General features: G+C 38.7%; 1 protein-coding gene across 6 annotated transcripts in view; it reads right to left on the reverse strand.

The window, feature by feature from the left end:
- Nucleotides 1-26844, reverse strand: part of MAP7D2 (MAP7 domain containing 2) — an 81762-nt gene that overhangs the window by 7463 nt on the left and 47455 nt on the right. The window contains exons 3-11 of one of the 6 annotated variants that reach the window (XM_033051068.1): nucleotides 25501-25664; nucleotides 18610-18724; nucleotides 17600-17698; nucleotides 15585-15695; nucleotides 11179-11303; nucleotides 9982-10109; nucleotides 2106-2338; nucleotides 1611-1737; nucleotides 185-389 (exon numbers count right to left, since the gene is read on the reverse strand). In XM_033051068.1, the coding sequence (XP_032906959.1) occupies nucleotides 185-389; nucleotides 1611-1737; nucleotides 2106-2338; nucleotides 9982-10109; nucleotides 11179-11303; nucleotides 15585-15695; nucleotides 17600-17698; nucleotides 18610-18724; nucleotides 25501-25664 (1307 nt within the window). Of the gene's footprint in view, nucleotides 1-184; nucleotides 390-1610; nucleotides 1738-2105; nucleotides 2339-9981; nucleotides 10110-11178; nucleotides 11328-14184; nucleotides 14369-15584; nucleotides 15696-17599; nucleotides 17699-18609; nucleotides 18725-18910; nucleotides 19161-25500; nucleotides 25665-26844 lie in introns of those variants that run through there. The other 5 variants (XM_033051067.1, XM_033051072.1, XM_033051070.1 and 2 more) reach the window with 5 other exon arrangements.

Raw genomic sequence — 26844 nt, forward strand, 5'->3', positions numbered from 1 at the left:
CTTTGCCTTCGCGACTGATGTATTCATGCAACAAACAACTTCACAGCAACCAACAACTGCTCTTGTCTCTTTGAAGACCCAGACCCACTAAAATCTCGACAGGCCATTATTTCAGGCAGACTACCAAATATTAAGTAAATTTTTTGCATGTATAAAAATTTCACATTTCTGTTTGAGATTATACCTGTTTCTCAAGTTTGGCTTGGAGCTCTTTTTCTTGCTTTTCCTTTAGCATTTGCTCTTCCTCAGCTCTTCTCCTGGCTTCCTCTTCTGCCTTTTTTCTAGCTGCCTCTTCTTCGCGTTTTCTTTCCTCCTCCTTCTTACGAGCTTCTTCTTCCAGACGAAGTCTTTCTTCTTCTGCCTTTCTTTTCTGCTCTTCTCTTTCAAGCCTGCAAAAAATTAACAGAAGGTTTAAAAGGCTTCATCATGTTTAGCATGAATCCTTTTGTATGTACATCAGTAACTGATAACACATACATCAGCACATATTTTCATGAAAGATGCCAGGATACAGTGAAGGCATTGAGCACACGCTCAGAATTCAGGTTGCTATCAAGCTTTCACTCCAATCTTACTTTTAATGCCTAAAATATTTCATAAAAGTTACAATTTCCATTGAAAAACGTGTGATCAAAGTCAACATTTCTGTTCCAATTTCAATTAGAGTGTCAATAATAAAATTAAGTTTCACAAACAAAGACAACCTCCTTCCCCTGTACTTGACATCCAGAATGCTGGTATCTATGAACAAGCAAGGTCTTTTATCCTTTGCTTCATCTGAAGATAAACAGGTGGGATCAGTAGCAGTAAATGTCCCAAAACACAGTGGAATACTGGAAGGAGTGGGTCTAAATTCCGCCTGCGTTGTTCCCTGGCCCACTCAGGGACATCATGCTCCTTAAGAAGCATTTTGTAAGTGGCAGGAGCTGATCATTCCACTCTCACCCCACCCACTCTGGGTTTTTAATAAGAAAACCCAAAGCAGAATCTAGACATGCAGAATTAGTGATTTACTATTAGGGGGTTGAAGGGAGTGCACGGTTTGCTGGCACTTGCAACCAGCATCCCATGTGGAAAACCACCTTAAACCCGGCTCCCAAAACAGAGCCAGAACTTCACTGCTCAGACACAGCAACCTTCATTCTGCCCACACTCAGAGCCCTCAATGCCTGCAGCAGAGTTGGGCAGGAAGATGAACTTCAGGTTAATTATGAATGATTCGAGCTTTGCCATTTAGTGCATATCCTGTTGCTGCAAGACTGTTTCTGCTATGTGATCTTGCTCATTTAAAGCCATCTCAAATATTTTTTCAGAACATAAAATACTTCAGGTATGTCCAGACTGCAGTGTGCACTTCAGCATGGACATGCTTGAAGTATTTGGAAAAGCAAGAGTTTATTCAGGGTTCTTGAAGAGGCCAAATCACTATTTTCTAACTTCACTAATTATACTGAATGCAAAAGACACTAATGAAATATGAGTCTGAGATTAAAGAATTTAACAAATACACATAAGCTCCCACATGATTCCAAAACTACCACAGTTTCAAGCATGTTCAGTGGTACAGGTTAAATTATTAGGTAATAACTTTCACAAAGCAATAGAGAGACCTTTCTCGTTCTTCTCTTTCCTGTCTCTCCCTTTCCTCTTGTTCTTTTTGCAGGCGGGCTTGTCGTCTTTTTTCAGCTAGAATTTTTGCAGCTTCTTCTGCATCACTGGTTCCTGCTGTGATCTTCCCTAGAAGAAGACACCAAGGGTGGAAAGTCAGGCAGGGAACAAAAGAGAGGGCCCAGCAATTCCAGGTTAGTACAAAGGTTGAAATGGGCCTGGCTCAGAGGAGTAAGACACCTTTTTAAAAGCACACTTCAGCATTTTCAGCAAAGATGGAATAGCTAAGGGCATCCCTGGATGTCAGCATTTTCACATCCTCATTAACAAGTGCTTTTGGTACATTAGTGGAAACTGTAGTCACAGCTTCCAGTGGGTATCTTTACACATTCTCATAAGCCTGTGACTGAGCAGCTTCATTAAAGGAACAGCTCATCACTGTTTAAAGTCTCAGGAACCCATGGTATCTAGCACTAACATCTTGCAATAAGGCTCACCTTCACTGTTCTCAGATTTTCCAGCAGAAGGCACGTGCTTCTCAGGAGCCACCTGGCCCACATCATCAGCCCGTGCTCCTGGGGACTTCAGGTGACTGGCATTTTCCTTCTCCTTATCTGCTTTCTTTTTAGGTGTTTCCTGGCTGAGACTGGAAGTGGCACGATGCTTTATAGGAGAAGCTGGATATTGTTTGGTGTTTTTAGGAGACTGAGGGTAAGTCTTTGCAACTGTCCTGATGAAGGAAAACAAAAAATCAAGGCCAGATGTTACACAGCTTGGAGTCAAATTGCATCTTCACATTTCTCATTTTTTCTTGTCTCTGGTTATAGAGGAGTATCAGCTGTTTTGCTCAATACTGAAAAGAACCACTTGGATACATTCAGAAATGAAAATGCATGGAACTGACATGGAAGTTCACACAATTACAGGAAATTCTCATTAAAATAAACCAATAACACTATCTAAGGTCTGGGTGAGAGAAGAAAATTGTGGACTACCTAAACCAATGATTTTAGTCATCCATTTCAAAAAAATTCCATTAACTTTACTGTTTCTACAGTCCTTCTCAACATGTAAACCAAAGCTACGACTGTTCTCTGTCTATAAAAATTACAATGAGCTACAGAGTGCTGCTTTCATATGAATACCACCTTCCAAGCTGTGGTCTTTTTCTAATAGTATCTGATTTTCCAAAAAAGCACCAAATACCAGTATATAGAAAGGTAAGGCTGGGTACTACAGAAAGAAACAGAACTAATCAAACCATTATATTGTCAGCAACACTGTTTGAGTTAGTGCTTTTTTCAGCACCAATACAACTCCAAACTCAGCCTCTGCAGCCTTTCACAAACTGCACTTTTGGTGATGGCAATGCACAGCAGCAATGCAGCTACTGCTCATCAGGCTGTTGCACACTTCAGGAGAAGTGATAACCCTGAAGTCAGTTCTGGGGAAGTAGAAGGGTAAAGATACCTGATATTCACTGAAAATTGGTGCATACAAAGAAAACAGATCACCAGGAAACATAAAACTACACACAAACACTTTTCATTATTTATGTAACACCGGTAACTAGCACTTGTAACGTTAAGAAAGACTAGGATGTGTGACTAAGTAGTATAAGAATAAAGAGATTACAATCTTAAAATAATGATTTATGTGAGTCTCATTAGAATAAATTATCTTACATTAAAGTGAACATTACACATGTATTTCTAACCTTCTTCCTGGATATGCAATTATGATAAACACGTATTATCCCTTATCACTTTTTTCATCTACACAATATAGAGTTTCATATACTATAACATGCTTTCTGGACTATACACTCATTCTGGCAGACCACAAGCATGAAAAACAGCAGAAAATGAATGGACTGGAGTGGCAAGTTTTGTATAGATCTAACTATAGTATTGTGTGGTCAGAGACTATTACAACCAGAACAGCATTTGCATTACAGAGCAGACAATAAAAATAACACATCTTTCAACTTTCAACTTCTCCCCAAACTCATGAATTCTGTAGTAAAAAGGGTTCTTTTCTACCATATTAGACTGCATTTGAAAGAGGCTGAGACATGAGAATACAAGGAGCTCACTCAGAGCTGCCTGGTTTGTGGTGAGGAAAACACTGCAGAGTATTGCACCATCCCTGCTTTCTTACTCCCACTGAAGAGCAACCACAGAAAAAGCCACCACTCCAAAAGCCCTCAGGCTGTAGGGGCAATAGCACTCAAGTAAATTGGAAGTTCACCTCGGGTACCCCCAGCCCATAGGCACAGGAGCTCCCTGTCAGCTCAGGTCCTCGCCCTTGGTCCTTGGCTGAGCTCAGCTGTAGGTAAGCCTGTTCCTCTTGGCTTCCTAACCTGCTGATCCTGACATGATGTCCTGGCTTGCCCTTGGACTTGCCTCAGTAAGGCCTTTGTTGCTGGGCTCTTGGTTGATCCTGGTCACTTATTTTGCCTGCTGTGGGATGTGGTGCTGTGGGCAAGGTCCCTATCCTTTCCTATCCTGCTGCCACCCATGATTCCTGCTGTTCCATGGCAGAAACAGGCTTTGGAAGAGGTGAACAGGCAAGTCTGATTGAGTTCTTGAAAAAAACAGCAATGGGAGAAGCCAATGAGTTTGGTTGTGTTGACCAAATCTGGTTTTAGCATTGTCTTAGATTCCTCTTCAGGACATAAATGGATTTCCAGGTCCTTCTGAAAGCAAAGGCAGATTTCAAGGCCCCACCTACACGTGGTACATCTCACAGGTGTCTCATCATTGCAGTCACTTCCAACTGCATTTCATAAAAACATAAATAAAGAGAAAACGCTTTCCTCATGTTTTTCTGCAGCACAGAGGGTGCTTCTTGCTAATTAGACACTTCTTCAAAGCAGAGTCCCTTCTTGCTTTGGTTCACATTTCCAACTTTACCACATGCTCCTTGCAATGCTTTTGATGTTACTTGTTGTGACAGAAGGAGCAAAAAAGTCTAATAACCAAGGCTGAGTCATTCTCAGTATTAGTAAAGAAGTAATTGTTCTCTAATAAAGACATGACAATCAAAGAGATCAGTAGGAAGGAGTCTAGTCATGGGAGCCACATATCTTGCACTGCATAGGCATTAGAGCAGACTGGCTGTACAACTCAGCTGGTGGATTAGAAACATGTGCTGAATGTGTTACTTAGGTACAGCATCTTTGAACTTCTAGACATATAGTAATGTTATTTTTTTTTTTTACCAAAACTGCTACAGGCTCTTAGATGAGAACAACAAGAAAATAGTAGAGTTTCATATGAAGTAGCTAAAAGTGAGAAAAATAGAAAAGGCTGATACTGCAAGGATGAGAATAGTGCAGCGTGTGGAGTGCAAAGCTGAGGAAGTCCATCAGGAATAAGAATATTTTTTTCAGAATTTTTATATCCTTTACTGGATACCAGTAGAAAGTATTATTGTTTTCCCCATTGTGTTTAAAACATACTCTCAACTTAGCATCTTTAACATTCCTTGTCACAGGCAGAACTGTTACTGGAAAAACACTCCTTCTAAATAGTATTTAAGTTATGCTGCTGAACACCAGAAAGAGCCAAACTTGATTGAGAAGGCAGAAAAAAGGAATTATTAAGAAAAAAAACCCCTTATAATCACTTGTATAGGGGCCTGTTTAGGTTTAAACCATGATAAGAAAGTGGGAAACACAGAACTATGCCTGATAAGGATTAGAGAACTAAGATGGCAAATCACTAAAATCCAAGAAGTGGTACATGTCAGTTGTCAGACACCATACTCATTCTCAGTAACTGGATTTTACAGGGGAGTACAGAAGCACCTTCCTCTCTCCAAGAAGACATTAGTTTTCTCACCTAACTGCCCTGAGCTGACATGGGGGCAGCATGAAAGAAGCTACAACATGCACTGCTAGAACATCTATCAGTGTGAGAATCCACTGATTCTTAATTACAATAGCTCCTATGTCATTGCAAAAGGGATAGTCCATTCTGCAGAAAAATGTCTCAGAAAAAGCATATGAGGGGTTCTGAGCTTACTTTTTTGCTAAGCAGAGAAAATAAAACACATGTAGCACACAAATCAGAGGTCACATCCAGCTCTGGCCATAAACAGCAGGGCAGAGAACAGCATGGTCTCCTGAAAAGCACTGACATGGCAGGTCACTGGTTATGAGGCTGACTGCAAATCAGAAATCTTCAGCAATGCCAGAGCTGCATTATTTTTCCACTTTCTCTCCATTAATTCAACAAAACTCTGCTGAAACCACACCAAGGACCTGCATGTTCTCAAGCCTACTTTCTGACATCGCTCTGATCACAAGCTATTTCTGGGTTCCGACATTTCTGCTCTGTGACACTTTCTCAAAAGAGGTTTTTTTCACCCTTAGTTTTGATGTTTTGTAGCAAAAGCCAAATTGATTTCTCTTTCACATTTCTTAAAAGAGAAGAAATTCAGTATAGGTCTGTAGAATAGTTTTTTGAATAGCTGCATTATTACAGATGCTTCAAAATGGTGAACTGGCCGGTTATCTAGCTAACTACTGAAAAATCCCTCAAATACTCTTGATGCAACATTCTATCCATTGTTTTAATCTTTACAAGTCAAAAGAAAAACCAAGAGTAGTAAATGTAGTACATACAAAATAAAATCTAAAATGGGTCCTGCAGGACAGAAGCTACTTCTGTGGGGCATTCACCACAGACACCTTTCCAATAACTCATTTTAAAACATTTTATGAGTTTGGGAGGCACTTTTTTTGTACTAGTCTATGTTCATATTCCATCAGTATCCTGCAATTTGACTGAGTATGAACATTTCTGATGTCAAAAATGTTTCCCCCAGGCTACAGGGGGCTGTCACCCAATAGAACCACCAGGTGAGGGGTTCAGTTAGTGAAACCATGAGCAAGAAAATGCCCAGCCTGGGATCCAGAAAGGAAACATGAACCACCACCCATCAGCAGCACGACTCAGCAGTCACCTTGCCCCTCACCCTTTCTCCTTCTCTCATGAGGTTATGCTTTGGCAAAAGAATGTGACAGAGAGGCTTGTCACAGCTTTCGATTTTTATTCACTGGCTTATGCTATTGTTCATCTGAAGACACTTACAACTAAATCCTACTTCCTTGATTCAGTCAGGTGCCATTGATTTATTTAGGGACTATTTACCCAAAGACACGTGAAGGACATTGGCTTTATTGCCTTCCTGATCCATAAGAAAGCACACTTACCTATTCTCTGAGGGATACTGGAAGAATAAACCGATTAATATATAGATCTTTGAAGATTAAGCATGAAACAAAAAATTACCCAAACCCCTCATCCTGTTATTATTGATCTTGTAAAAGATCTCAAGAAAAGGAGTACTTTACACCATCAATATCCAATAACAATTGAAAAAAATTAAAGAATTTTTCAATTGTTTAAATTCTCTAATCCATTAACTTTCATCTTAGTCAGCTTACTCAGATCCACAAAGATTCAAAACAATAGTTTTGCATTTATTTCTATGACAGTTTTTGATATATTTACTTTTCCAAATAACATCAAGTTTTGAATTCCTTCCCCACTTTTAGTTATCGTTCAGCATATTTTTAGTTTTTTCCCCTTTTTTCCTTTTTACATCTATGTCTGTTCATTCATCTCAGCTGTTATGTTTTTGGGCTGACCTTTTTTGCTTTCTTGGTAAAATTTGCCCATTCAAAAGATTAGTATTTTATTTATGTAATTACTACAACTCTCTTCTGCCATTAATCACTGTGTCTCCTTAGGCTGAAGTTTTATTGCCGTGTTTGAGCCCATTTCAGTTACTTTACCATGATAAAAAAGAGCTTTTTATTTAATAAATAATGAAATAACATATTCAGAAGACAAACTACTGCCACTCAGAAACCAAGATGACAACTGTGAAGAACTAGTAACTACAACAATACCAAGAAAATTTGAATGTCAAGTCACATACTCTTTAGAAAATTGCCTAATTGCCATGTAAATCACTGGTCATACTTGATCCTTTCTTCAACAGCTTTAGAGGTTAAGGTGCTATGCAGGATCACTAACTACTAATGCTGTACAATACATATTCTTATTTCTTCCAAGGTATTTTTTCAGTCATATAGTGTGCTAGAAGGAGAAAGATTAAATGTATAAAAGACCGTTAGGTTTGCAAGGAGAATGAGTATTTGTATACCTATACTTAAATAATACTTAAATGTCAGATAATGATCTTGCTGGACAGTGGATTTTAATACAGGCAGTAAGGCTTTTGGAACCTTCCTTTAGACTGTATAATCTTATCTCCTCAATGAAAATTACCAGTGCAATTTGAGCTGCATGAAAAAATGCATATATTATCACTATTATCGTCTATATATAATAACACAATATGGTCATTAGGGCACTTTTTTATTTCAGAATTATGAGGGGAAGTTTTGAAAGTGCTGAAGCAGAACTCTCTTTCTGCAATCAGTAATAAACATGGATTTAAGCTCTATTTACTGTATCTCTCATAAGGTCAAGATGGGTGTTCTAATTGGGCCACGTTAAGATTAAATGCTCAGTAATAACATTTCTAACCGTGGTCAGAATCAGATTCCCTTGAGAAAGAAGGAGGGGGAAAAAAAGAGGAATCACTGCTGTGGCTCACAATCATAAAGAAACACACCAGCAGGTTTCTTAATTCCTTCATGCAGCGTCTGCTGCTTCTTCTAAAAACAGTATTCCTTATAGGCATGAGAACATTTTAGTGTACAAAGGTTATCATAATACGCACCTCTGGGAAAAAAAAATTCTCCATAATTTCCTAATCTTTTATGGAAATTAGTGCTACAAATTAAGACTGGGCATACCTTTCTCATGAAGCACTAAAGAGCTGTCTCCTAAGAACTTTTTCTTTTAACCACTGGACATCTCTCATCTCTCTGATGGTCTACACTAACCTTCGTCTGCCCAGCAAGAAACACTTGACTCTCAGCTAATTAATTTCCCACCAATTATTTTGCTTAACTAAATGTGTCTCTTGGTGTGTGTTTTGGTTTGTCTCTTATAGTGGCTGATCAAATTGAAAAATGCATTCTGAACAGGGAGTATTAGTACTTGCAGAATGATATACAGTCTTAGAGCTCAAACTTTTGTTTTACTTTACATTGCAAAGTGCCACTAGACAATGATCTGCTCAACATTGCAATAAGAAAGCTGATTGTCATTAACGTTGCATTTCATTCAGTTTTTCACAGAATGGATGCAGTTCATACCAAGAACCTGATGATATTAAATATACAATATTGGAAGTTTGAGAATTTGTAGCCTTATAAAGACAAACCAAGAACTGCAGTTCCAGTTACATGCAAGGGGATGTCTAAACCAGAAAGAATACTGAGAGTCAGATGGTTTCCTTATGTTGTCTAACATCAGATTCACACACAAAATCATACCCCACTAAAGGGCTATGCCCTCAGAGCTGAAACAGAAAAGGAACACCAGCTGGTTTTTCAAGCAGAAGAAATTTGTCAGAAAGGGGATCATCAAGCCTAGTTCAAAATACGGCCAGCTTCAGATTTAAAAAGATAAATAAATAAGACAATTTTCAAGACAGAAGTGGCACCCACAAACAGGGTCTAGGGGGAAAAACCCAAACCAATCAACCAGCCAAATAAATTAGACAAGTACTGTAGACCAGGACTACGTTAGCATACTCGTACATTAGAGCCAGACTTAATACTCTGTTCTAAGAAACCTGGAGACCCATTTGCTTAGACTTGAGTTTCAAGTTGTGGTACACATAATACAGTTTTCAGCAAAAGACAATCAAGTAAAGCAGGTCTGCTGCCAGTAAACCCAGATATGCTAGAGATGCACAGCTCTGCTTTAAAAAATAAAATTAAAAATAAGCAACAAAACCACAGAGGTCTGCAAATGAGCAAAGGTTAAAACCAATGGTTTAGATGACACATAGTTAAGTGTATTTATGGCACCAGATGGTCATGCCAACAATAGGAAATGCATATATTAAATGCTGGAATTTCTAGTTAGCATTTTTGATGAGGGCATTTCTTCACAGTAGGCAGTTTCTTCAAAATCAAACAACAAAAAAGCATATTTAAAAATAAATGTGAAGTAAAATTTCATATGAATAATGAAATGCACTGTAATCTCAAGACTGAGGAAAAGTAGAGAGAACTGTCTCTAGTGGGTACTAACACAATATTACAGATACCAGATTTGTCATCTACACCTCTCCTCTTGCCCATCTGTGTATGAGTGTGTCAGTAACATTAACTAGATTTTATACAACACTTCAAAGGAAGTTCCTCAAGAATCTATGCCTTATTTACAGATAATGAGAAATTCACAGGATATTAGTCCACTAATAAGAAAGGCATACTTAGGTGTTGCAGGGGAAGCAGATCTTCTGGACATGGCAGCAGGAGAATCAGACCTTCTCAGAGGAGATCCCATACCAGATGATGAACCAGGTGTTGCAGGTCGCTTCTCCTTCTTTATCTTCTCAGTCTAGAAGCACAGTTCATTTTAATTTCCATAATTAGGATCAATAAATCAAAAAATGCATTTGATTGTTTGTTTATTAGCAAGATGGCATATAAAGAGATTTGTGTGGCACACTTGTAAAAGCCTTTTAAACAGCAGCTCACAACTGAGGTGCTATTTATAGTTTTTTATTTTACACAGACATAGCACACACCCACTCCTGTCTTGTGTGTGCAGGGCACGCGAATTTCAGATAAGTAATACACATCAGAGCCTCTGCAAGAGTGCTTGGGAGGGGTGGTGGCACTGGATAGTATCTTCAAAATCATCCATATGCCCCTGCTTAGACATGATCAGCAGTGCAAACAGGCATCTCACAGAAATGTTGCTGCATGTAGCACTGAATCATACCTAAGAATGACACTACACAAATCTTTGCTTCTCTCACTTGCAGCTAATTTAGATGGCATGAATCCCCCTATCATTTAGTATTACTAGATACAGGACTTTATGTGAATATTAAAGCCCTAACACAGACTTTTTTTAAAGCAAGCCTTAAACTATGTAGACTCAGTGAAGTGAGTGACTTGCCTTTTCTTTTCTGGAAAGTACAGTGGATCGATAACGCATCTTTTAAGCAAACAGCATTAAAAATGTCCACAGAAAGAGTTAAAGCAATTGCTGTAAAACAGAGGCATTATGAATACACTTGGGGAGTTTCTAAAATATATGAAACTGACTCATTAACCAGCAAGACTGGATAGTCATACTCAGGGGGGAATATTATTTATCATCCACATTCCCAGAAGTTACAAGCAAGTCCAAAAACATACACTTCAGTGCCTCAGTTCTCTGAAAACAGGGGTGTTGGTGTTCCAATACCAGCACTTAACACTGATTCCCATAAGGACAAAAATATTGAAATGCTGCTTAAGAGGAGCACAAAGGGAACAGGTGTTGGCAGGGATTACTTTTCTACTGCTGTTTCATGTAGCAGGGAACAACTTCATTTGTATTCATGTAAAGGGAAAGATAACAAGCAGAAGGTGCATCAATTTACCCAGCAGTGAAATCAAAACCATTACAAACTCACCTGAGTAACTTCAGCTGCAGGTGCCCCTTTCATGGCATTGGCAGTGGAGGGTGAAGTTGCCTTCTTCCTGTCGGTGCTTCGGGTGGGGGAAGGCTTGTAGGGAGATTTAAGAGGACTAGCTGGTGCTACACGAGGACAGATATGGAATACTAAAGAGTTATAGTACAATAGCAAGAGCAAAAGGGAGCACAGATAGAGGAAGTAAAGGAGGGAGAAAACAGCACACTTTTATGTTAAACGTTCAAAGGTGGTTTTTTTAGTGTTTTACAATATCACATATAATAAATTCAACACGATCCCATATTTATTAAAAATGTCTCAACTGAAACATTTCATAGGAAGAAATTATCTCTAAAATATTGTTCTTTTACTCATATACCTTTTGAATCACCTAATACTGTAACTGTATTTTCTTCTAAGAGGTCCACCTTCCTTTGCATATGATAAAAAGAGTAACCAGGTAATGCTAGTTGGGTGACTTTTGAACACATACTGCAAAACAGGAAAGGTGACAGAAGCACTGGGATTTTTTATCCTTTTTAAAGCCTACACATGCAAAGGCTCCTAAATACATTAGTTACTTTCCCAAATAATATTTAACCAGAAAAACTAACAAAAAATAAACAAAAAAACCTCACCAAAACAAAAAAAAAACCAAAAAAAAAACCCCAATACAAACTTAAACTAAATACTTCTGTAGGTATTTCAGTTATTGTTATTTGAGGGAGACATCAATTTGAGTGTGATACATGCATTACAGCTTACAGGGCAACTTTTTTTTTATATGCAATATGAACAAGACTTTTTAAAATGGGATATTTTACTCCTGATTTTGTTCATATTGCCTTCTAAGATGAAACTTTCACATACATATAGAACAATCAACAGAGTACATGTTTTATCAATAAGACAGACACTAATTGCAATCAAGTGATAGGGTGTTTCCAATTTTAGTTAACGAAAGTCAAGAGGGATATTGACTTTGAAAAAGCAGTAATTATGCACTATTGTAAAGAGAGTCACATTTGAAATTTTTTTATTGGAGGCAGCCCTAATAAATTTTTTATGGAGCCTTTGTGAATGCTTTGAAATTTAACTGGACCGTTGTATTCTTTGACCCACTCTCCAGCCAACTGGCATAAGGTCACTGTATATTAACAAAAATGTTCAGAAACATAAAAGGTGTCTAAGATAAATGTTTTTGCTTCAACCGTTGAAAGAATTAATTATGCATCCAGTAAAACTGTTTGCTTTAATACCTTGACTTTGAGTGACCTTAATAATGTGTTGCTGCAGAGTCTGAAACTGAGGGTCCTCATTTCTAAGCTTACAGAAAATGCAGTAGCAGAGCAATTTTGACCCCAGCATAACGACAGGAGGCATAGTATGAGCTCTTGGAAAGGAAGATCTCTCTTCCCTGTTCACAAAGCTGCTTCTATGGTGAGAAGTATATGACAAATGGGAGATCTCCCTCAACTATTTTCTGGCAATTACTGACAAAATGTCAATGCCTCCGAGGTTGTCGTTTGCAACCTGTGCTACAGCCTGATTGCCTCGTCGGGGAAATGACAAGAGGATGCTTGTTCAAAAAGCTGTTCCCAAAATCAGCTGCCCTGTTTCAGCACAACGAAAAAGCAGTTTGCAGAACAAATTGCACCCTTGTCAGACATGTCAGCATGTTACTTTAATGACCTTGTGATGAAGAGATAAACCTGAGAGTTTACAAACAAAATGAGTGACAAAGGACAAAAGTCATCCTTTTCGATTTCTTTGATGTCAAACACAAGACAGGCCACATAGGTGGCCTCAGCAATTCGGCTCAAAATCTTAAGCAGAATGTACTGATCTAATTTTGAGTTGGGTTTTGCTCACTCTTGGCAGTTGGTCCCTGAGCAGAAAGCAAACTGGGAACTTTCTCAAGTACTACACGAGCACATTTCTGCTTCCAGTAGAGACTGTTTTTAATGTAAACAAGGGAAGCACTTTTAGAGGCATTCAATATCAGTGTCCCTATGCACTGAACAGAAAAGTAACACAAAAGGCAAAGTAGGTTTACTTAGCAATTCACTTTAAAATAGCTTTGCATGAAAAGCACAGATGCAGAACTTAAACCTATTTTAACCGAGATGTGTGAAAACACTCATTGTAAAGATGATGTCTTTTATCATCTAAATAGTGTAATCTTGGAAAAGTGTTCCCTTTCACAGACAGGCATTTGGCTGCACACTTTGGGGTGCTTTTTTTGTTTGATTGTTCTATTAAAAGTAAAAAGGGCTGTTAAACTTTTGTCTTGTTTCAGCCAATGCTATGACCAGGTACGCCTTTATAAGCAGAAACTACTCAAAGTCAGGCACTTGCCTAAGTATTAGCAGGACTGGAAACATTATTTTTGTAGATGTTTGCAAAATAATGGTTTTATTAGTATTTCCTTTGCACATAGGAATGGTAGCTATCATCCCTTAAAGATCAATAATTTCTGGAACTGACACCTTCCTATCTGTTTTTTCATATGTATATGTACACCTATATATAGATAGGTGTCACATACACACAGTCACACAGTTAAAGGCAAAAAAAGATATTGAACAGATAGAAACTGGAACCCTGGTAAAAATAATTAAGACTCAGTGGTGCACTGGGATTTTTCTTCTACATACTATTTGGGTATGACAGGGCTGACATTAATAAATCAATCAAAGCCTCTGAGAATTGTCACATCCTTGTCTAAAATCTTGTTTCTTAAATTAATATATTCATTTTTTTGACAGTCTGCAGTTTTAATTTTTTTTTCTAAAACAGATATATATTCAGAATAGCACAGACAAGATAACTGCTTTTCAAAGATTTTAAATACACCGCTATCTGAGACAGCTTAGTTCATAATTGATTTTGTACTACCCTGTAAATTGTCATTTGTTTCACAGTACTCTGTTTCTTCCAGCAGCTACATAAATGCAGCTGACAACATAGCTCAGTGGATTCAAAGTCAGGAAGTCACATTTTTACCTGGAGTATTGTACTGCTCAGAAAGCATTAATGTACTTCTGCTTCTGGCTAAAGATGACTGTGTGGGAGTCAGCAGTCGAGAAACAATAAAGTTTTCCATTGGACTAAGATGCATGCGGTGAGCTGAAGGATGGGAGCAAATAAAATAAAATTTAAAATGCAAAGAAATAAAACAATGTTACAATTAAAATAACTGAAACAAAATGATGAAATGGTTAATGAAATGACCAAAAAAACCTAAACTTTTTGAGATTTAAAATACTTGAAGATAATTTTCATTCTCTCTGAAAAGAACTTCCTAATTTCTCCATTGTTTTAAGTTTCCCACTCACACATTACACACAATTAGGTTAAAATTATGTTGTATTTTGTTTTTACTCAGAGGCATGGTCCATTCTGCAAAATGGTTGCTTTCATGACTCAGCACAAAAAAGGCTTGTCTTCTTCCCCAGTAGGAAAGGTAAAACACTTGGTAGAACAGTGCAGCTGCTCACTAATGTGCCACCCATGCTGGGACTGCATTTGAAATCTGCCATCTCACCATGTTACGTAAGTCTTATTTATACAATATGCCTGCATTACTTCCTACTCCATAAATGTAAGTGTCAACTATATAAGACATATTTATAGATGTTCCTACTGCATGTATATATAGCTATCTGTCATAATAACCTCAAAGCTACTGATAAGCTTAAGCAATTCAAAAATTAAAATAAATTTACCTTCTCTTTCATTCTAGAAACAAGCCTTCATAGTAATTTGTTTCAGTAAATAATTTTTTCCCATTAGACTTTTCAAAAAAGTGGGATAGAAGGAAAAAAAGCAAACACAAAATAAACCTAAAGAAATCCAAAGAGTTCACAGTGAGATAAACCCTTCAGTCCTCTTTGTAGTGTTTAGCAATCACTAATCCTACAAGATTATCATCTTTTGCAGAGTCTCTTGAGGATCAGTTTCATAAGAAATTAACGGGCTCTACAACTCTGGTCACCAGATTGAAATCTCCCAGGTGACTCATCTGGGAGAAGAGCCTCTGCCTATGGAACATCCCACATCTACTGCTAGGCCACCCCTTTGGTTTGCTTTTTTTCCCTTATTTTGCTAGAAGGTCACAAGCAGTACAGTTATAGCAAATTGGTACAGTTGCAGCTTGCACAACCCTGTTTGCTGGAGTGTCAAAATTTGGAAAGGAAAAGCCCACGGCATTTGTTGCTGGACTATGATCTCCAGCACAGCAGCACAGCCTTGGGACAGGCTGCAGAACCATGTTATTAATACAGAATCTCTCAGATGTTTGAGTTCCTTTGAATAACAGAACAAGCAAACCACAAAGCTCTATGGACAGAAGTGCTTTAAGCAGAAGGAGTTTATGCTGGCAGCAGACCAGCACGTTCACTTGCCTCTGTCAGGGGAATGTGTTATGGCCGCTGTGGAGGACGAGAGGCGTTTACTGATTGGCGACTCCATTTGCTTTGGCAGATTCATTGTAGAAGCTGAAAGTTTGTCACATGCTGCAGAGAAACGCATTGAAGATATTTGTATTCACACCACAGTGCTGATAAACTCCAAAAATTAACCTTGCATTTGTACTTGTGGCCCTTGCACTGATCACAGAACTGAACTGGCATGAGATGAGCCCTTTCTGACACTTAGGACCAAAACCCTACGACACATGCTCTGGGCATGCAACATTTCTGCTTGTGAATTTAACATTCCAGTTTCACAACAGCCTATTTTTAATACTGACACTGATAAATAATTATATATCAGGTCTGAACGAGTGAAACTATTCTGATACAAGACACTCAATACCAGAACAAGCATGAAGTTACCCAAAGAAAACAATCTGCACACATGACAGCTCTGAACTCAACTTCATTCCCCCTCCCCTCTAACTTCAGTCTAGAAGAGCTAGGGTTCACATCAGATATTACTCTAATAAGAAAGTGAAATAACCAACATTTGTGTATCTGTATGAGACCTCGCTGTTTTAATGACTGAGCTGGTATCAGCCATTTGGTTTTATCTTTTTGTGCTCATGAAGAATTAAAAAAAAAAACAGACTCCTGCTCTTCTGAAATACCATATGACAAAGTCTGTTTGAGCTCAATACCCATTTCCTATGTTGGCATTTATTCAAGTGAATGAAAGAGAAATGTTACTTAGGTATTACTACACAGTACTAGTACATGATGATCACTATCTGATACGCAGAAGCTAAAAGCACAGATGCTTTGTCCCCTACATTTGAATTTTATTTCTTTCAAAACCAAAAATATTTTCAGTTAGAGACATGCATGTGGCCCTAACTCTGCACCTTCTAAGTCACTGCATTCCCTATTATGTCCATCTAATCTTTGCCTTACCGGGGCTTCCAAAATTTGCCTCCATCACTACAGTAAACAATACAATTCACTACATTTGCTTTTTTAAAAAGGCACATATGATGCTGGTATGTTGCAAAATGTCAGTTGCACAGGTAAATACCTTTGCACATGAACAACAGTTAGGAAAAAAATTGAATCTGTTTGCACAGAAATAATAGTTCTGTGAAATCATAGGCAGAACACTTACTGTAAATTCTGCAGGAGCAATAGCCAAGCTCAATTCCTCCTGTGAAGGACAGAAGGAACCTACTTCTCAAAAGCACAGGCTGTGTTTTCTTTTCAAAATCCCAAGTACATTTGCAACCAAGATTAGAAATCCTATATGCAATCCATTTGTAATTTTAGAGGACTCATCTACTTCAGAGTCCTTTTACGGGAATAATAATTTAAAAAACCCCAACAAACCACAAATAAAACCCTGCAAAAAAAAGATAACTGAACAATATAAAGCATGATTACTTAAACAAAGTCAACCACTTGAGTTTGCTACAAATACCAGCTTGGCCAAAATTCATTTCAGAAGGCTGAAAACATAACATGGCTGTTTATACCAAAATTATTTGGTCTTAAAATACTGCAGAAAAAGGCCCTTGAGATGGGAAAAGAGGGCTGTATTGATGAAACATGGTTTTTGTAACACATTTTCTTACTGTGCAACTGAAATTTTTCTCAATAGCACCTGTGCACATCCATTAGAACTGTCAAATATATGTGCAATTATACACACATACAGAGAGCACCCGGCAGAATTAACAAACATGAGAATCTGAGCAACAGAAGTCCACAGTTACGGAGAAAACCATGAAATGCCTCTACTGTGCTGGAATGTGAGGCATGCACTGCTCCATCATGGCAAAATTAAAAGGAAATTAAAAGACACTGGTCTACATCACTAAGGGTAATGCTGTAGAGTACCAGACTGAAATGATAAGAAAACAGTGGTTAGGGAGAACAAGATCAGTGGATGGATTACAGTGATTAGAACAGTTATAAACGAGACACGATGGTACTGTGATTCTCTGAAATACCATTGAAGGAATCAGCAGGAGCAGTAGAGGTCACAGGGTCTGGAGGAAGGGTGTTGGCAGCTAAACCTAGAACAGGGGGTGGGGTATTTTCTGATTCACCTATACAGCAGAGAAATCAGAGCAAAAAGAGGTGAAAGAAATTACTGAATAAGTTGGGGGAGCTGGAATTAAGCACAAACTGCATCACAAAGAAAACTGGTTTCTTTCTCAAAGCATAAGAGACTTCTCTTATTATTATAATAATTTAATTTCCTAGCTTTTTAAATGATGTATCATGAAAACTATGATATGAAACAGAGTTTGTCTTTTTCAAGTTAAGTATACTTACACACTGTTTAAAAGAGAGTAATTGTCGTATTTCATCAACACCCAAACATGGATGTTTTTCCCTATAACATTAGTTTATTCAAACCTGACAAATTCAAATAAATTGTATGATTTAAAAGAGAAAACACACATCTTTCTGAAATACAAAAGCAGCACATGACTCATTATGTAATAAAAAGAATTTCCTCTGAAGCCAAAGCAAAAATAGCAGTAACAGAATGTACGTGGGGAAAAAAACCAAACTATTTTAAACTGCACATGCTGCATAGTCATCTAGACATTCCCATCAGGTTTTTAGAAGTACCAAACAAAAACAGATCATCTTCTGCAAGCCTTAGACAGCACTCAGTCCTTTGGTGAATATTACATTTGCTAACTGTGTGCGCGGGAAGACAATGTGGAAGAAGCTTATAAGGGAGACAGTGCATCAATTTTAATTTTAGCATTTAGTAACCTCTAAACAGATTCTGGTTACTCTATTAAAATAATCTGTATTCCTAAAGTTAGGAGGAACCTGTCTCCACTGAAGGTAGGGAGAGGAAGCCCGGCAAGCAATTACAAAGCACTTATTCACGCCCCAAGGCAGCACCACCCTAACTACAAACCCATCATACTTACTATCTCCACAGTCTCATGCATTTTGCACTTCCAGATCTGCAATGCAGGCAGCCTGTTTCACTTACCATCTCTGCCTCCTGAGCCTGCAGCCAGTGCTCCTCCCCACGACCATCGCTTCTGCTTCTGTTCCAGCTGCTGGCTGCGTTCGAGGGACCGGCGCATCATGGCTTCTAAACGTTCCTGGTAATTTGGGTACAAACCCAGACACAAATCTCAGTCAGTTCTTTGGGGGCTTCCTTCCCCCGCCTTCTGAAACCACGCTAAAAATACACAGTCCCCCTGTTGCTCCACACAAGATGATTACAGGAGCTTGCTCACAATAAAAGAAAAAGACCTGAATAAAGAAGGTATCAGCATGCTACTTACCTCCAGATATGTGTATCCTTTGTCTGCAAGCCACTGAGGTCACTACAGAGGCCTAAGTAAATAACACAGGTTGCATCACTGCCTAGCATCTGCTCCTGCTGGTGAGGCTGCTGCTGTGCTCTGGACTTAATTTGTATAAGAATAATGCTCGACAAGCATTAACTCCTTCTTGTCTATGCAGACATCAGGATTCTTTCCCATCCCTTTCTGAGCACGGTTAAATTGCTGCAATGCCAGTGGCTCCACCTAGTCACTCAGATAAATGATCACTTCAAACCCAAAGTAGGTTACTTTGTAGGATGCCCTACTTATTTATTTATTTTTACAAAAACTCCCTCCTTTCTTCTATTATGTTCCTTAAGTCTAGGCATTTAAGACGTTCTGATTTTTTTTTTCTTCTGTGTATTTATTTTAGTGCATGCCTACATCTTACTGCTCCAAGACTTATTTTTTCTCCCCCTGCCACCCCCATGTTCCTCTCCATGAGTTAGGATTTTCACAGGGGAAAGAATGAAATTAATTTTTTCTCTCCCAAAATCTTGCTCGACCTTTAAGTTACAGCTAAGTATGGTCACTTTATTCCCTCTCCATCACCTCTTGACTCTCAAAGACCTCCACTGAGTTTCATTCCCACCTCCTCCCTCTGCTAGTTTCTCAGTGATTTATTGTAGTGGCAATGATCCCTGCACCTTTTCTTTTCCTCCTTTCAAGCAGATAAAATGTGCTTCTTCCCCACCCACAATTCCATCATCTAACAGCCTCTTCCTTACCTCCTCCCAGTACCTCATTGCATCTGGCAACCTCCTCACCCTCACATTTCAGCAGCCCAACCCCTACTGTGAAAGATAAATCTACTCTTGCTGCCTCCAGCTCCTGCCCCAGCGAGTTTTAGCCTTTTGATCCTATTAGTATTTTTGGTGCTATTCCTCATTACCTTTGCCATGTCCTTTCAGTTTAGCATAAAACTCCTACTCTTACCCACTTCAAGCTGGATCCTGCAGGCTTCTGTGATTACATCATACCCATCTTGATTTTTATCAATCCCCTGCCCTAACTCCAACATCTTTTGGCAGCTCAGATAAGTTGTGTGAAAAACCCTTCATACATCTCTTGGCCAGATTACTTTCTCTCACTGATTAATGCCTTTTGTCTGGCTTTCCTGAGGTATTTTACAAAAAAAATTTCAGTTTTTGTTCAAGTGTGTTTCCTTCAGGTTTTGCACTGGTGGTGAGTCAACTGTCTCTGATGGAGCTCCTTCAGCACACCAGAACCTAACATCAGGCACCTCCAGTCATCTCCATACTCTTATACACGTAAACTTTGTCTTACCTTCCTGGACTTCTGACCCTGGTGATTGACTTTCTACATTGCCAGATGTCCCCTCATCATCTTCTGGTTATCTAAAATATACTTTTGCCTCTTCCACATGTTTGAAGAATCTCTTCTACCACCCTGACTTGCAGTAATGTATTTCTGAGCTCATTTCTTCCACCTCATCCAACCTTGTTAGCAGTTACCCATCAGTATCAACAGCAAGCCACTACCTTTTAATCTTTAAGCTCTGTTCTAATAGTATTACAAATCCCTTGTGCTATAAAATATTCTATTATCCTCTAATTTTCACTCTAATCTGGTGAAAAAAAAGGAAATTCTTGCGTCCCAGCTCTCCTGTCCCTGTTACTTTTGGCCAGGTGACCCACCCTGCTGTTACAATTTCTGCTGCTGTCTCCAGGAAGATCTTTCAGTTGTGTTGTGAGCTCACGCTCTATCAGGTAACATCATTCAAAGATCACTGAGAGCAGGCAGCTGCTTCCCTGCCCCCCTCTCCCCTTTATCCCCCTCCTCTGTCTACTCAGTGCCATCAGTGTCCAGGCAGGCATGAAAATGAGAGCTCTGCCTCTTTCCTTCTCCCTATAGAGCAAATGAAGACGCATCACAAGGCTCAAGCGCAGCCTCTTCTGCAAGAGCACAGAAACCTCCCCCAGCCCTGAATACCCCATTTGCTTCTTGCACACACCCTGCCTGAGAAAAGGAAACAATCTTCCACTCTCTCGAATCTGAAGTCAGCCCTCTGCTTTAGTTTGCTAGTCTTTATTTCTTCTCTTACTACTTGATGATACAAATTTCACATCCTGTGTGTGCAGGTTCTGCATTACAAGTTTGTGTTTTTTACTTTTAGCTTCCCACCTCTCTAACTTAATTCTGTTTGATTCCCTTTTCTTAGTCTTTCCAAACCTCACTTATTTCATCACCAGTTCTCTGCAGTGTGCTTCTTTTCACCACTTTCTTCTACTATGCAGCTTGCCCCAATCTATCTTTCTCCCCACACTCTTTACCAAGGAAAATCACCCCCCCCATTTCTTTCTCATTAAAGCATACTCATACACAGAATCTTTTTTTCCATTTCTAATTAATATTGTTATCCATTAATCAAAAAAGATAAGATTAAAGCAGTCATGTTTCAATTATTTCTGTTTGCTGTCTTGTTTGGGGTTTTTTAATGATGCTTTGAATAAGTAAACCACAGAATACACTTATACCACCTACTATCAAAATATTGTTTCAAGAATAAAATGCATGCTGAAATAGATTAAAGACATTAAATGACATTTCATACACATTTGAAAGCCCATGCTACCTACAATCTGAGGTTAAAATCTTCAGTTACATTATTTGGAGAGGATTATTCATTTTCATTTGCAAAGAGCCTTTCATTAGAGCCTACAGAACATAATTAAAACTCACAAAACCTCTGCAGATATAGGTTTGATAAAGAACAATACGAAGGCTGCTTTTTGCAAAGAAAGGATAATTATTAAAAAAACATTTTAAGTTGGCACAAAACTAAAAAGTTAAAGAAAATAAGACATAAGCAAGCATAGCATAAACAACTCATACATTAATAATTGTTCCATGATGAAAACTAAACCACAAGACAAAGCTTTCCTTCATCAGCAAACAATGTGGAAAACCCTTCCAGTCCACATCACATATGAAGCACCTTCTTGACAATATATCAGACTATGCATGTGATCTCATTTGGAAACTCTAACAGCTACAGACAGAGGAAACAACGTCTGCTGTCAAGGTATACTGAGTTTTCGGACAAAAAGCCCTATAAGGCACAAGAACTGCATGTAGATTAAACTAAGAATGGAAAAAAACCATAAGAGAGAGCCATCTACTGCTAGCATCTAAAATATACATTGCTTTCCAAAATGCAATTACTCAAGTTTTCCTCAGCCTCAGCAATAGAATAAGCACTTGTACTGTCCGAATGAAAAACAAAAACCCGTCTCTCAAAACTGAGTCAAATGGCTTGTTTTCTCACAACTAAGTTCTTTCCTTTTCTCTGTGTAAATATAACACAGACATGACAAGGTGTCTTGGGTTACAATACAGGGTGTGATCAAAGGTATCTATTCTATCACCATCTGTTGAGGGTGGGGGCAGCGATCCTTATTTCCGTGGCAAATATTATGCTAATGGCCCATCCATTGAAACCAAGGGGGCATCGTTCTTTATCTTTTCACAACTCATCCTTCCTCCAGGGAGTCATTTTCTGCTCATGGCCATTGAGTCCCACTGTGTGACTGATAAAATTACTGCATCCCATTGGAAGTTGCTCCAGCCAGGGGGAAGAGCCCAACATTTCTTACCAAGATAAAAACAGAGGTGTGGGGGACACTAAGGGAGCCCCTTTCTCCACTAGACTCCAGAGGAAAACCGGATTTCTCCACATCACCACTGTGCCTCCAGAAGGAAACTGCACCTTCTACAGGAGCACTGCTCCAACTGAATCACATCTGTCACTGCAGGAGGATGCAGCCACCATTTAATGGGACTGCTACCAACACCCTGCCTGACAGGGTGTCAGGTTGTACTCTTTGTCAGGGCTTGGGGTCTGTTTCTTTGTAGTACTGTATTTCTATTTTAATTTCCCTAGTAAAGAACTGTTATTCCTAATTCTCATATTTTTGCCTGAGAGTCCTTTGATTTCAAAATTATAATTTGGAGGGAGGGGGGTTTACATTCTCCATTTTCAAAGAGAGCCTCCTGCCTTTCTTAGCAGACACCTGTCCTCCAAACTAGGACACAAGGAAAAAATTGTTTCAAGTATTAGGACTTAAAATAATTTCTGCAAATGATTCTAAAGCAATCTCCTTATATCTGCAAGACAAACATCTGAAAGAGCCCCAAACCATCTCTTCCTCCTCACTTTATATAAGCACTATATGTAAGTAGCTGTTTCCTGACGTTATCAGCTGGCTTCATCTTTGGAGTGGAGTACAGTAAGTAATTAAAGCTACAACATCTTGAGAGATTTTCACTCTCTTGTGTCTAAGCACATACTTTTTACAAATGTAACAAATAGTGCAAATGCACCACAGCAATCACTTCCCAATAACATGTTAGGCTAGACATCTATTTACAGGGTATTTCCAAGTCACATGGAAGTTTAAGACAGGAGAAGGGAAAAATTATTTCAATTTAAAAAGGACTAGCTTTACTTTTGTCCAATTCCCTGTTAAAATAAACTTTAAAAGCACTTCTGTAGAACAACACTCTGCTTTCCTCAAGGCTCAAAGACTGCTTTTACTAAAAGAAGTGGGCAGCTTTGAAAGTAATACAAAGGGAAGGGCAGTGATACTGAAGACCTCTGTAGATAAGAAAGATGCAGTCAATGTACACAGAATAACTTGTAAACATTATTTATTGAGTTCCTTCTGAAGAATCTGACACTTCCACTGTACTCTGCAACAAGCTCCAGCTGCCCCAAAGAATTCTGATAGAATACCTTGATTCCTACCAAGACAGATTTTAAAACGATAATCTCTTATCTGGCATTGTAGAGGGGGAAAAGTAAGCAAAATAAATTTTAGTCACCTCTTTAAGAAGCCCTTTGCAAGCAAAACAGTCAAGCAGAGGATACAGGAACCAGCAAATCCCCATAAGTTTGCTAAGATCTATTCCTCTCAGACTCTTTCAGATGCAACAACAATATTTTGTAGAGAGAGATTTATATAACCTCTTCCTATCATGAAAGTGCACTACTTTCTGCTCTGTTCAAAAACAAGGAAAATATTTCAAGGAAAATATAAAATACTACCAGTATGGCAGAGAGCAAGGAAGAAAATCCCTCTTGTCATTTCAGACATCTGATGAGCAAGTACAATAGGTACTCTAGTACCCAGTCAGTGTAAACTGGTGTTAAAACTGGAGAGGGTCAGCCTCTACTAAACAGTTGCTTTGACTCTGACCTGTCAGAGTCTCTCACATCCAGTAACTCTGCTCTCATTTCTTCAGCGAAGGCAAACCATGAATGCAGGGAAAGATGGCAGATATGTGCTCTTCCTGCACCTCTCCACCTTTCTGACCTGCTCTGCTGAAAATTTTAAGGACAGAGTTTTGGATGTTTTTGTACTTGCCCCTTTCCTTTACAGCCCTCACAAAGGGAATCGATTTTGCTTAGTTGCAAAAGGTTATTACAGCAGGAAATGCTGGGGAAGGAGCACATGACTTCAATGCTGTTACCATGAGCAAGAGACCTCCCACCCTTTGTTTCTGCTTTCTCTTTTTCTTAAAAGAACTTGAAACAAACCACTTAACAAAATATTTTAAAATTAATTCTCAGCCGTTACATAGAAACCATAATGAGTAGGTTTAAGTTGAATAATGAATGACATACAATCTTCTCTTCAAGCAAAGTGAAAAATCAAAAAATTCAGTGAACAGCTGTATGTTATTGTGAAATCATGCACAAGTGTTTTACCTGTTTTGCAAAGTTATTTTGATGAAAGGACAGGAGCAGAAAAATAGAGGTTAAGAACTGTGGATTTCTAAAGCTTTTTTTACCTAGGAATTGAGGAAATATTTTCTTCTGGCTTTTTTTTCTTTTTAAACCACTGCCCCCTTTTCCAAAAGTCATTAATTCTTTATCAGTTGTGGGTAGCAGTGCTAGTGTTCTCCACATAATGTCATGCAGAGATGTACACACACACCCTGCATTCAGAGAGCTGTACCAGAAATTGGACTCACTAGAGCAAAAAAAGAACCTTAAATGATCTCAGCAGGGAGCATAGAAAAGAAGAAGGGCATGAAGATGGTTCAAAATATGTGATTCTGTTTTAAGTTAGAATTTGAAAACAGCCTAGATTCTTCACTGCTTTAAGTACAAATTTCTGAGTTTCTGTCACTGAGGAAAAATGGAAGAACATCTTTTTCACAAACATTTCTATTTCCTGGACAGTAAGCAGAACAGTAAGAAGAATCTTTCCCTTTTTGGAAACACTCATCTTTAAAGTCTTCCTTCTAGAAAGCTAGTGCTTTATATTTGACAATCAGAGTCCCAGATATGTTAGCAATAGTAGATAACTATTCCAGAAGATCAGATAAAAATTTTTTAAAAATTGTTTTGGAAAGTGTTTTTGATGTACAGTAGTAGACTACTTACAGCTGTGGCGATGTGGTCTGCAGTTCCTGCAGTAATTGCTCACATGTCTCCTGTCCTGCCCCCACCCCCAGTCATTTAATGCGTGTCAATATTCAGCCATGTTCAGTGCTGCCATACATCTCCCAGTGGACCTCACCTCCTCCTCCTTAAGCTTTTGTCTCCGCTTTTCTTCAACAGCTGCTCTCTTCTGCTCCTCTCTCTGCCTCTGTTCCTCCAGTCTTCTCCAGCGCTCCTCTATTTGCTTTTCATACTGAAGTTTTGCTCTTCTCTCCTTCTCCAGTATCTGCTGCTCCCTAGCAGCTTGTGCAGAGAAAAAGGTGCATTTCACATCATGCAAATTTTCTTCTATTTTAAAATTATTTTGTAAGATTAAACAACAGTGTAAAACACAAATACAAGTACACAGGGGTCTAGTCCATTAAGATTAAACATATAGTGCCCAGAAGTGCTGAAATTATTAGTAAATCTAAGCAATTTGTTCAATAAATAAATAGGGAGGCCCTTGTACACAAGGTGCCAGCTTGTATCCCGTACCTATGTAAAAACAGTGTACAGAACAGTTTGGCAATTTTTTAATATTTTGCTTTCAACCCCTCTGAAGCTTAAAGCCATATTATTTTTCCAGACATACTGCTCCTAGTAAGATTTGAAGAAAATCAGCTGTATATGTTGAAGCAGAAGCCCTTAGAACGTCTTTAAAACTGTGCTTCTTGTTATGGAGCTGCCTTTAACATAGTCACATGTAAACAACAGACACTAAGTTTTCTATGAAGTTTTGAAAATATATCTTTCAGCTCATGGTTTAGTGCTACATCTTTACCCACTTCTGCCTCTTCACATGAAAAAAATATTACTTCTGTTACTGAGGTTTTGCCCAGCTGTTTTTTCCAGCTGGAGCAATAATCTTCATGGGACATTACCCTGATGTTTCATAAACTCAGACTGCAACAACACACACTGGACTGTTGCTTCAGGTGTATAAAGGAGAACAAGTAACAGGAATTAATGTGACAAACTGAGAGGAAAAATCCATTTCCCATGCAAGTGTATTCCATAAAAAAGCAGGAAAGAGGAGTTCAGTAAGCATGCCTATATACACACAAGCCTGTAGTGTCACATACCAACACACATACAACCAATATCAAAGGAGGAATATTGCCAAGCTAAGAACTCGAAAGTCAGGGAAAGCCAGAATTAACACTGCTTATACAAGAGCTAGTCCTTCCTGTTCACTTATTCAGCCCGTGTTTCTTCATTTCCTATTTCCTTGTGCAGCATGTGATCACCCTTCTAACTCTCTCATATTTTCCCATTGTTCTGTGCTCTTGTCCAGCCATCCCAAATGCCACTTCTCAGATCAGCCTTCCCTCCTCAGCTCCTGCCCCCAGGCTCTTTAACCACACCTGTGACTTCCAGTCCCTCTCAGCCTCACTCCATCCTCACTCCTTTGGGTGAAAGCCAGAGCCCTCCCAACACCCAG

This window comes from Catharus ustulatus, chromosome 2 (genome assembly GCF_009819885.2).
Source record: "Catharus ustulatus isolate bCatUst1 chromosome 2, bCatUst1.pri.v2, whole genome shotgun sequence".
NCBI classification, from domain to species: Eukaryota; Metazoa; Chordata; class Aves; order Passeriformes; family Turdidae; genus Catharus; species Catharus ustulatus.